This window comes from Nipponia nippon, unplaced genomic scaffold (genome assembly GCF_047370975.1).
Source record: "Nipponia nippon isolate SJK-2023a ecotype South Korea unplaced genomic scaffold, ASM4737097v1 scaffold_3, whole genome shotgun sequence".
NCBI lineage: Eukaryota > Metazoa > Chordata > Aves > Pelecaniformes > Threskiornithidae > Nipponia > Nipponia nippon.
In genome coordinates, this window is record NW_028262347.1 from 105,308,577 (window position 1) to 105,321,515 (window position 12,939).

General features: G+C 41.6%; 1 protein-coding gene across 1 annotated transcript; it reads right to left on the reverse strand.

Moving 5' to 3' along the window:
* LOC104013389 (cytochrome P450 2H1) lies at positions 1-10,234 on the reverse strand. The gene is made up of 9 exons (XM_009465891.2): positions 8,900-10,234; positions 6,577-6,739; positions 5,552-5,701; positions 3,578-3,738; positions 2,992-3,168; positions 2,413-2,554; positions 1,936-2,123; positions 1,314-1,455; positions 1-834 (listed from the first exon to the last, which is right to left on the reverse strand). The coding sequence occupies exons 1-9, from the start codon at positions 9,077-9,079 to the stop codon at positions 653-655; spliced, it is 1,485 nt and encodes a 494-aa protein (XP_009464166.1). The 5' UTR covers positions 9,080-10,234; the 3' UTR covers positions 1-652.
* Positions 10,235-12,939: the final 2,705 nt, after the last annotated feature.

Genomic DNA, 12,939 nt, shown 5'->3' on the forward strand with positions numbered 1-12,939 from the left:
TTCAGTGTAGTACTTCTTTATTTTGCAATATAAATTGTAATTTCACAAGTCTTCATTATAATCACACAGGAGAGGACCCATATGCCCAGTCACTTATAAACTCCATCCCCACCACAGGAGACAATATGTATTGGGGCAAGAATACAGTAAATGATCATCTTCTAACAGAAAAAACTGTTTTATACCTTTACAAATAGGTCACAAACAAACTTAAAATACAGAGGAGAGAGGTACCTCGAGCAGAGCCTGCGGAAACCCTGGAGTACAAGCATCTGTTCCTGCTGTTCTGAGAGGATCAAGCGACAGGGACAGCAGCAGCAGGGCTCTCAGAGCACTAGTCCACACACCCTGACATGTCAGGACATCAGGAGCCAGATAGGAACCTGAGCTAGGTGAGGTAGGTGCAGAGGAGAGCCTTTATAATTTTGCACAGGGAGCTGTCTCCTTCCCCATGCAATTGCCTACTCTGTCTCTGTTTAGAGCTGGCTGTGGTGATTATAAAAGCACCATACAATTTTCTTTTCTAAGCATGTTTCTCTCCATAGAATATCTAGCAAATGATCTGAGTGTTTGAGTCTCAACAGATTGGGAAATGGCTGTCATTCAACCAGAGCTTTCATGAGTTTGGGAGCTGGCGACTATCTTCACTTGACTAACGTGGAAGAAAAGAGACCTCATAAGGCTGGGGCATATTTACCAGAGTGCTGACTATCGGGGAAATGTCTATGTCCTTGTGATCCACAACAGATTTCAAAGTAAAGTTCTGCAGGATGACTGTTAAAAATATGAATATCTCCATCCGGGCCAGACCTTCTCCTGCACAGATGCGTTTTCCTGCAAGCAAAAAATAATAAAATGTGAGGTGACAGTGGAGTATTTTGCTGGTAACTTATTTTAACCACTGTTCAGACATCAGAATGGACAGGCAGCGCTGCAGCATTTTGGGGAAGCAAATTAATTAAACTAGGAGCTAATTGTCTACAACAATGAGAGTGCTCAGTGGGCAAAGGCAGTTTGAAGGCTTCGGTTTCTCATGTTCTCCTGCTGTCTGATGGTAAGTTTGGAGAGAGGGAGAAGTTGCATGGCCGAGTCCCTCTTCATACATCTCTTCTCATAGAATGAGTTGGAGGAGCTTTTGCGATTGCTAAAAAAGGAAGTCAACTGAAACTCTAGTACATGGGTTCGACTGCCCAGAAGTGACTCTAGCAGATCACCAGACATCACTGTACAGACCATGGTGATGGAGCCACTAAAATCTTCAAAGAGGTCCTAGGAGAGGATAGTCTAGCATCTGAAATAGAAAGACGTCTTACCTGCAGAAAATGGCATGAAGTAGTCACTCTTCTTAAAGGTACCATTTGCATTCAGGAAATGTCCTGGGTCAAATTTTTCTGGATTTGGAAATTCCTTGCTATCATGTAGGACAGAAGTCAGCACAGGGAATATCATAGTGTCCTGAATTAACAAAGAGAGGAGAAGAAAGTTAAAATGGAGACATGCTAAAGCAAAGCAACATTGAGAAGTTCCCAGAGCTGAATAGAAGGGTAGTCAAAGATTAAACAGTTTAAAATGAGCATTTAATGAATAAAAATGTGTGCCATTGGTATGGCAAAGATGCTTTTTTAATGAATTTTAATGGTGAGTCTGATGAGAGTATTTAATATTGCTTCCAAATAAATTAGAACTTTGATTGCTTGCATTTACATGAAAAAAATAGAAAGCTCTATCTCCCTCTTCACATAGAGGATGAAAAGTCTTTTTTTTTTTCAAATACAAGGGTTTAGCCTCAATGACTTCCAGAATCCCCTTCCAAACAAAATTATTCCAATTCTATATCACATTTCAGTGGTTTTGAAAATAAAATAAAATACAATTAATAGAACACATTGTTGTTTTCAAGAGATTATGACCTTTCTCAGACACAGCGGAACAGACCTTAGGGATAAAATAGCCTCTGAACTTGGTGTCTTTGATCACAGTGTGTGGGACATTAAGTGGAAGGAAATCAATGAATCTCTGGATTTCATGGACCACAGCATCTGTGTAGGGCATCTGGCTCCGATCTGCCATGCAGGGGCTTCGGTCTCGGCCGATCACACAGTCAATCTCCTTCTGAATTTTCTCTGTTAGGAAATAAGTAAGTGATGAATGGGCAAGTCACCCATCTGTTTGCCTAAACCTCTGCCCATATTTACAGCAAAACTTGCTTTTAGCACACCACGAATATACGAATGTACTTTACTAATATCTCTTTCCTGTGAACAGAACTAAGACTAATACACATTTCCACATGGCAAATACATGTTTCCTTAGTCGGGGGACCATTGCCACATGTGGTAGTGACAAGAATTGTCCAAACTGATCCCATGACCTATTAAAAAGTTTTCAATTATTTGTTTCCTTTTCTATTACCTACTATCTCTGGATATTTCTGGAGAATCAGAAGGCCATGTCTCAGTGTGATGCTGGTGGTCCCTGTTCCTGCAAGGAACAAGTCGAGTGTCGTTCTGCTCAAGGTCTCAACGGTGAATTCTGAGTGACCATTCCCTTTCTCCTGGAGGAAGATTTGGCAGAATGTTTTGAATGACAAAGTTAAGCAGCTTGTTTAAAAAGGAAAGTCCTGTACCCGTAATGTATGTTTTTAAACACATCTAATGTCCTTTCAAAAATATGACATTCACTCTCCAGAACACCAGCATTTATGGTACTTTTACTAAATAATACTATGAACCTTTTTTAATATGTGAGGAGCTTTGAATTACATCAACCAGATTGGTCTTCAGCTTTCCTAACTTTGGCCAGTGATGTTAATTCTGTGTTTAAAAATCCTTGATAAAAAAAATGGAAAGGATAGAATGAAGTTGATGTACCAAGAAAAGCAAGTTCCCCTCTGGATTTGCAAAAACCCAGGGCCTTGCCACAACTGAAAAGAAGCTGGGATTCAAGCAGTGGTTTTCTTATAATCCAATAAATCTTTCGCTCTTACGTTACCTGTTCCATTTTGTTAAGAAAAGCATCAACAAAATCTCGAGGACAAGTGGGATCCAGGGTTTTCTGGTGTTCTGCTATGATTTCTAAAGTAAATTCATCAACTTTTCCAGTATTTTTTATCATTTTTTGATGAGGCCCAGGCAAATACTCCATGACAGTTGGGAAGAAATTGTATAGCTGTAAAAATAAAATGATGGAGGGAAAGCACATTCTGATTAATGTGGATACAATAAAATGTTCCCCTACCTGTAACTATGAAAATGGGGCAATTAAACTGTTTTGGAACAGTAGGTCTTTTTTATTCCACTGGATTTTAATGCCTTTTACTTTATGGTTTTACTATATTCAAGAATAGACTTCACTTGAGCAACTTTTGCAATAATATCCTTCTTTGGACATACAATGGCAATTCCATAAGGTAAGAAAAAAACAACAGGAATTGGTTATTTAACAGCCTTTTTGGCTTTCAAAAAAATTTCTCCAAATTTAGGAAAATCCACTCCAATTAAAAATGAATAACATGAATAAATATTCATTAATAAAATATTATAATAATTAACAAATTATTAAATAAAACTGTACACACCTGTGTTTGTATAGAGTTCTGGAGCTTGTTGTTTTCATCTAGCAACTCAATTAAAGTTAGAAATTTCTTGTCCTCATAGTCAAACCGATCCCCAAAGACGATGGAGCAGATGATATTGGAAACAGCATGGACTAGGAAGTTGCCAGGGTTGAAGGGTCGCTCTGCAACAACAACAACAAAAATGGTATCTTGCTTTCAGTATTTCAGGCATCATCCCCTCCTCTGGTACTACAGGGAAGTTTTGTGTCCTCTTGAGACCCAGAGTTTTGCAGTCCTTTGAAAGGATGGTGAAGGGCTTATCCAATTTATTCTCCTCTACTTGAAGTGAACTAATTTCCCTGTTTGAATGGTTTAAGTATCTCTTTTGTACTGTTCTCAGCAGAACACTGGTCTGAGTGGCTTGGCTTCTCTTCAGCTGACACATGCCTGTCTGCCTTATAGACTGTTTATTAGAAATGGCCTTTATTCGAAATGGCCTTTTTTCCCACCAAAAGCCAGTGAAACCATAAGGACTTTGCCTGAGCCATGTCTTCAGGTTATCGCACCCTGTTTATGAACTCTATTAGCGTAACCTCAGTTGTATAAGCCTCTCCTAGGGGTTCAAATGCCTGTGATCAAAGTCTAGTTTTGATAGCACAGCTGCATAAGCTTCTAAGAAGAGAACTACTGTGTGATAAAAAAATGAGATTAGACCCAAGAAAGAAAGGAAAGGTATAATTGCAGGCAGTGATAGGGTGCATCTCAAGGTTTCAGGGAGAGAAACAACAGCATGAAAAGGTAGTTATAAAATCCTAAAATAAAAACAAGGATTCAGAAAACGGCAACTTGGCAACATTGAGGATCAGACTATTCCAAGGAGCAATGGCACCAACCCTTCTCTGACGACTCCCTGGCCATTGAAGACTCAGCAGATGTCTCATCAGAGGTGGGGAGCATATAATGCTAAACCTAGTAGATAACTATTCCTAGCTATTTATTATTTGCATTAAGAGTAAATAATGGCTTTATACTTTTCAGTTGTTCATATCTTGCTTGCAAAGCCTTTGCAAAGCCTTTTAGTACACAGTAAAAGATGCCGTAACAAGGTGAGCCAGAGATGGAGGCTTGCAGTAGGGCATAGGAAATACAGTATTACCATGCTAGTGAAATGATAAGAGCAATGCAGGTGAGAGTGTTTTCTCTGATTTGTTACAGGAATGTTTATGACTGAATTTTCTAGTGGCTCATGGGAAACAGTGATGCTTCAGCATCCTTTTAGATCCATCTGCTTTTTCCTCCTTACAGAATAAGCACACATTGAAGGCTCGCTGTGGAAAAGAAGCCTCTGGTCCAGGCTGGTACTGTGCCACTCTCAGGGGAAGTACTTAGAAGTAATATTGTCTTATATACTACCAGAAAACATATGTATAGGTTAAAACCAAGGGGGTTACCTTATGCCCTGCCTTCAAAAGCAGCTTATAGTCCCTGTTCCCATTGCACACCCCCACCAATACTGGGAGGTATTGTCTAGTGTTCAGACGGACTGGACCCAACCCCAGATATCTGTAAATGAGTTCTCTGGTCACCCACTTTTTCAAGATCTGTTTACTTGCAGCTGCAGGAGACAAGGCAAGGAAGTGCATGTTGCTTGGTTACCTGGCAGTGCCCAGCCCTGTCTCCATGGCTGAATTCCACCAAACCCTTGGCTTTGGGGCCAAGCCATACCCTTTGCCACTTCCTGTCTTGTTCCTCAAGCAGAACAGGTTAAAGGATGCTTTCCAACATCAGTCTCCTACATTTATCCCTCCATACTGTCATAGTGCCTTTGACTGACCCACTCCCAGCAGTGATAACTTTGCCTGTTGGAGCAGGGAGCAGAAACAGCAAACACATGCCCACTTCTTGGGTCATAGATTTGGTGAAGCAGCTTACACCCCTCATTGTCTCATTGCAGATAGGCAGGGTGTCCCAGCAGGCTCAAAGCCCATGTCCTACCATGTGTGTTCCTGATCCTCTCCACCAGAAAATTAGCTTCCTCCTGGATTCGCTCCTCAATGCTTTTCTTCCCCATCCCAAAATCCCGCAGGGTGGTGAGTACAAATCGTCGGAGCTGCTTCCAGGTCTCTCCATTACTCGTGACAATGCCTGACACAGGAAGGAAAAATAGACCTCCATGAGGAAACAGATTGTTTTTCCCCTGAATGGGAGCTACACAGTAAGTACTCAACATGCAAAGACACCTCTCTGTGGAGTTATACTGTGATTGCTGTATGTCCAAAAACCTAATTTCTCTGCAATTCTGGAGGTGACAAATCTGATCCATCTATCACAGCACTTTGAGTACAGCTGAGTTTATTCCCAGAACAAGAAAAACTACTTTAGGATTTAAATAAGAAGGTAACACTGGTACTGAATTGATCTTGGCCACAAGCACATGGCCTTTGCACTGACATAACTCCTCAAATACTCTGCTATGCACTTCACACAGCGTATCATTATTGACAATACCATTGATACTGTACTATAGTACCACGGAATAGGTACTATTTACCCAGATAAATGCCATAGTGAGAACTGCCCTGGTGACTAAGGTCAGGGCCTAATCTTGAATGTGGCCCTTACTGGGACAGCCTATATTATCTTGTCTTTGTTGTGCTGTGGACTTTCCTTTTGCTGGTTGCTTAGCTGTATGTATATTGTCAATATTTTCAGAAATGGGAGAATGAACATAAGATCTTAGAGGCACATTTAATGAACAAAATTTTAGCCAGAATTTGAAGCATGCTGAAAATAATAGAAAGGCACTCAGTGAAGCCAACCTGGGACCTTAAACAGTTCTCCAGGGGTCCAATTTACTCATGGGTCCAAGTAACGAGTTGGGCTTTTAGTCTTTTATTGCTAATTTGTATGCATGAAAGTAGCAAATGAAATCCACCATTTCCTCCTCCACTGCCCTCTCAGCTGTGCTCCTGAAGGACTGAAAGCATCAGCTTTTTATGCTAACATTACCAGGGACATACCTGTGCCTTGGAAGAGTTTTTTAAGCAGTGGTAGATTGCCTCTTCCGCTGAAGTCATCTGCCTGATCAATCAGAGCTTCTTTCAGAACATCGTAGCCATACAGCACCACAACCTTTTGTAGGCCTAAATGTATTGTGAAGACAGGACCATACTTCTTGCTGAGCTGTAGGAAAGAGGAACACAAAGAACAACATGTCTGAATTAATCATATGAAAAGAAGTTTGTAGCAAAGGGGTCTGAGGGGAGATGTGCCATTGTCCCAGCATCACTGAGAATTGGCATTGATTAGCAGCAGTGCAGAGATCTTTCAACTATGAATTACAGCTGGGGAAGAGGGAATTATACAAGAAATATGGGATATGAACAGAAATGGCAACGTGTGTTCTGGTTTCAGCTGGGATGGATAGAGTTAATTTTCTTCTTAGTTGCTGGTATAGTGCTGTGTTTTGGGTTTAGTGTGAGAATAATGTTGATAACACACTGATGTTTTAGTTGTTGCTAAGTAGTGCTTACACTAGTCAAGGACTTTTCAGCTTATTATCCTCGGCCAGGTGCACAAGAAGCTGGGAGGGGGCACAGCCAAGACAGCTGATCCAGACTGGCCAAAGGGCTGTTCCATACCGTATGACATCATGCTCAGTATATAAACTGGGGGGAGCTGGCCGGGGGGCAGTGATCACTGCTCAGGGACTGGCTGGGCGTTGGTTGACAGGTGGTGAGCGGTTGCATCACTTGTTTTTCCTAGGTTTTGTTTCTCTCTCTCTTGTTGTTTCCCTTTCATTACAATTTATTATTACTGTTACTGTTTGTTATTGTTAATTTAATTTTATTTTATTTTTAAATAATAATAATAATATTTTGTTTTATTTTGTTTTATTTTGTTTTGTTTTATTTTATTTTATTTTATTTTATTTTATTTTATTTTATTTTATTTTATTTTATTTTATTTTATTTTATTTTATTTCAATTATTAAACTGTTCTTATCTCAACCCATGAGTTTTCTTTCTTTTGCTCTTCAGATTCTCTCCCCCATGCCACCGGGGGGGGGGATGAGCGAGCGGCTGTGTGAAGTCTAAACCACTGGGGCTAAACCACAACAGGTGTCAAGTCCAAATCCCAGGAAGGAAAACAGTTTTTCATAGGGCTGGCAAAACAGTCTGGAATGCCTTTCTGCAGGGCACAGTGGATAACAGTTTACATAGGCTCAAAAAGCAATTATATACACTTATGGGAGGAAGCAAGTGCCTAAAGGGTTTTTGAGCACAAATATACCACAGTTGTCTCTAAAATCTCCTGGGCCACAGATCTCTGGAAACTGGGCGAGTACATCAGCGGAGAGTCACTGCATCCTTGCACTAATCACGTACTCTTTCCCAGGCATCTGCTTTTGGCTACAATTGTAGAAAGATTCTTGGGCTACTTGATCCAACCTGTAACACTTCTTCTCATACTCACTTTTTAAGAGCAAACTAGATATAGTCCCATTTTTTTTATGGTGGGAAACTGAACAACCTAGTGCTCTGAAACAAAGCAGAATACCTATGGGTGCTCATGATTCTCAACATTCACAAGCACCAAGGCAAAAAAGAGCTCATATGGGTATGCATGCATCTGACGATACATGGTGATGTCAGCCACCACCACAATTTTGCTCTGAAGAACCCAAGGACACCCACCCTTCCCATCCATCTGCCACCATCCCCTCACAATCTCCTAAGGAACAGGCACTTCAGCTGAACTCCCTCCACCTATCCCCTCCAGGCCTTGCAACACACTGGTTTTGTTTGACAGATGGGTGACACCAGCCAGGGGCAGGAACAGACAGCACAATTCACCTCCAAACTTTTTTGTTTCAACCCCTTCACTCGCTACTTCTGCTGCCAGGAGATCCTACCTATCTGCTAGGGAGCAGAGGCAGCAAAATGGAGCAGGGTCCTCTCCAAAAAAGGGCCAGGCCATGTTGCCAGCGTGGTGAGGATTTGGGCACAAGAGGAGTATAGCGAATATTGCAATAGCATCAGTGCCTTGATTGCAAATCCACTGCAAATTGCAGTACTGCCGTGAGGTCAGCACAGGAGTCATCATTAGTATGATTATTGCAAATATATAGACTTAGACTTGCAATATATAGACTTAGATATATAGATTATTGCAATATATAGACTTCAAAAGCATGTATTTATGGAAAACCTTTTGTTTCTGTCTGAGTCTGACATTTGGTCAATGCAAATTAAGGTTGTGAATTAAGCTGAGACAGTCTGGACCAGTCTTTGTTTTATGTGCAATGGAGACAACATAGGAAAGAAGGAGACAGTATCTTACCTTCTTCAAGCTTTCAGGCAAGTTCCATGGGTTCAGCTGGAGCACGTTTCCAACAATAGGGAGCGTGATGGGACCAGGAGGCTGCTTCTCTTTTTGCGATATTCTTCTCCATGTGGCAAAGAGAAGAAGGCATGAGATGCAGACCAGCAAAAAAATAGTGGTCATTCCCAGGAGCTCCATGGTGGGCTGAGGAAGAGAAGTGAAGTGTCAGAAGAGCATGATGTTTGACCTGTAAACCTGTGCTTATTTATATGCTGTGATACCAAAGCACATGAATGAAATTAGCCAATAGTGCCTCCCTATTCCTACCGAGATATGAGATTACTTATTAATCTGCCCAAGATAAGAATGAACAAACTAGGGATGAACTCCTTGTTTGCATAGTGATTTTTTACCTCTTTACAGCTTGTGTTCCTTTGGATTATCATTCATGTAGGACTAAAGGAATCATGCTCTAATGCTGTCAAACAAACTCAAAATGCAGAAATATTTAGAGCCTAACTGCTGTGTATATGCTTAAACTCTTGCTGCTTGCCCTCATACATAGATTGATATCTGCCAGCCCCTCTAGTATCCGGGCACAGTGGAGGGAGGTGTTGTGGTTGAAAAAGGGCATCACTCCAAGTTCTTCCTAGGTATTTCACCTCCATGTCTGGAATGAACTTATGTAATTGTACCCAAGCCACACACGAAGATTTTGAGGAACAGACTCAGTTTATCCTAATCTGATATTTTAACCAAACAAACCATACTGTCTACAGCAGTTTCATGGTCACAGGTTCTCCCCAAACCACAAATCCCTGCAGCAACCTGCAGTCTCCTTTCTGATGTTTCTAGAAACTAGTTGAAGATCCATAGAAGGTGGGAAGGCCCATGAAAGGTAAAGGCACCCCGAACAGAGCTTAACAGAATGATTGGTTTAATTAATGTTGAGTATTTAATAGAATGTAAAATCTTAAAAGAAATATTATGCTTCCCACTCCTCCTCCCTACAGGAATCCAAACCCCTGCAAACAACATAAGAACTGTGTGTGTTTTCTGGCAGAGAAGTAGAGCAGAAAAGTGATTCAGTCACCTGAGACCGAAGATCCCAGGACTCTGTTGCCAAATCTTGTCTGTACATCAAACATAGTGTCTATAAAGTGCTAGCGAGCTACTGTGAACACTGTACTCAGACTCCTACAGCCCCTTGGGTCTAATGCCTTCCCCACTGTCATGGTTTAAAACCAGCTGGCAACTAAGCACCACACAGCCACTTGCTCACTCCCCCGCCACAGTGGGATGGGGGAGAGGATCGGAAGGGTAAAAGTGAGAAAACTCGTAGGTTGAGATAAAGACAGTTTAACAGGTAAAGCAAAAGCCGTGCACGCAAGCAAAGCAAACCAAGGAATTCATTCACTACTTCCCATCAGCAGGCAGGTCTTCAGCCATCTCCAGGAAAGCAGGGCTGCATCACGTGTAATGGTCACTTGGGAAGACAAATGCCATCACTTCAAACGTCCCCCCCTTCTTTCTTCTTCCCCTGGCTTTAAGTGCTGAGCATGACGTCATATGGTATGGGATATCCCTTTGGTCACTTGGGGTCAGCTGTCCCAGCCGTGTCCCCTCCCAGCTTCTTGTGGACCCCCAGCCTGCTCACTGGTGGGGTGGGGTGAGAAGCAGAAAAGGCCTTGACTCTCTGTAAGCACTGCTTATCAATAACAAAAACATCCCTGTGTTATCAACACTGTTTCCAGCACAAATCCAAAACATAGCCCCCTACTAGCTACTCTGAAGAAAATTAACTCTACCCCAGCCAAAACCAGCACATCCACCATTCCCCCACTTTCCACTCAGCCCCAACTAAAAGGCACGGCATTAGACTGTGTGTTTCCTTTTTATGTGACTTTGTGTAAGGAGATACTGATCCTTCCTTGGACATTTGAACATGGTAGCTATAGCGAGATGACTAGAGCAAGTCAGGGAAGCTTAGAGGAAACATCACTGTATAAGGGGATGTGAAAGGGGCTGCGCATTCAGCAGGCACTCAGGCTTGCTGCTGGCCAAGGCTGGGTGGATGATGTCTTCTTAAAACTAAGTAGGTATGGGAAGGAGTCTGAATAACAGGTAAACCTTTCCTAAACTAGACACATAATTACTAAATAGCATAGCTCAGGTTTCGGGAAGCCTGTAGTGCAGTAAACCAGTGAAGTAGGTACAAGGTGAGAAAAAGGAATTTAGTAGGTGCAAAATTATACTTATTTTCTGACACTGTTTACGTGTCAAGAGCATGGATTACTCTTTGGTTATTAAGGTTAATGGATGTTACTTGACTTTTGTGAGCCATGTAATAGTCCTAAAGACTATTAATTCAGACCCAGTGAAGCCCCAGTAGGGAAACAAACAAATGAGCAAAGAGGACATGGGATGTAGAGAATGGAAGCTGATAACAACTGCAGCTTAAGGAAGGGAAGGGGAACATTACTGGAATAAAAAAAACGATTAAGTTTCATCACTGAAGGACATCTCTGTGTACTAAGAAAGATACATGAAGTTACTCTTAAACTCATTCTCAATGAGAATCAGTGCCGAAGGATATTATTTTCATGTTTATCTCTGATTAACAAAGGTCAGATATTTCCTGTCTATGAAACTGGTGCTCAAAGACAATGCAGCGGATAATGCTGGCAAGAAAAATGAAGTGGGTCAAACAGAGTTGCTCTATAGCAAAATCTCTCTGGACAGCTCTGTTTGATACAGCTTGCTTTTTTTTTTTTTTTTTGCTTTTTTTTGTTTGTTTGTTTTTTCCCTCTGTTGTTGAGAAGCTTTGTGTTTTACAGCCCCAGATCCCCAGCAGGGGTGATAAATCCCCATTTCTGTGGTGTCTGGGTAGGTCTCGCCCCACAGAAGAGCCCTTCCCCATCACCCCATAGGGTCTGGTCACAGTCTGACCAGTCTCCCAGTTTTCGCCTCAGACACCTGGGGGCCTCTGTCCAGCACCTATCAATAGTGAATGAGCATTAAATGGGTGTCAGTGTCCTCTGGCAGTGCCTGTTTCTCTCCACACACTAGAGAGGGAGCTCATCCAGACTTTCAGACAACTAATGTCAGATGAGACAGATCCCACCCAAATGACCACATCAGGGACCATTTCAGTTCCTCCGAGCCAGTGAAACAGGCTCTGCCACTTGCCAGCTCTCAGCCCATCCCATTACATCTTTTGAGATACATAGCCAAAACAATACAGACCCCTTAGGTTGTGTGACACTGGAAGGAAGTGTTAAAACAGATATATTCTTATATACCCCTATATATCTTATATATATCTAAGTCTCTTATTTGTCTCTCAGGTAATGGTAATGGGCTGTGAAAGGCATTTTCTTTCCTGCACCAACTCATTGGCTTAGAACTTGAGTCCACGTTGGTTCAATCAGTTTTTGACCATTCACATCTGCACTTTCATGTGTACAAAAATAGACAGATATATTGTGAACATCAGCCTTTGTTTTCTACTGAGCTGTCAAAATGGGATTTAAAGGATGGGCAGATTTTATCTTTATCCCAATTAGCTGAGGACTAGCAGATTCTGCAGCAGCAAGGAAAGAAATATTTCCCACCAAAATTTAGATATTAAAAAGGTAGGTGTACAAATCAGCTAGTCTCTCCTGTTAGTGGAGAAACAGTGATACTTCCAGAGAACAGGTCATCTGACTTTTCTTATGTGCCTATTTTAGTGTGAAATGAGTCAGTCACCAAAGAAGTTTATTTGTTTCCCATGACTACAAAGGGAGCCTCAGGAGACTTGTACAGATTTACATGTCTGACTGCTAGGGATCTGTTCTGAGGCAGATTACTCTGATTCCCTGCACATCTCTCCTGCTCCTAATGATGTTTTTTATCAGCAACAAATTCTGCAGATTCTGGTATAACAGGCACTGCTCTGAATACTGCACACTAAGGGTATTTAAAACCAGAAGTGGGCAGATGAGTGAAATTGAGAAGAGCCTTCTAGGCTGTGTCTGGAGGGATGATTATATCACTGAGAACAGTCAGTTTTATCG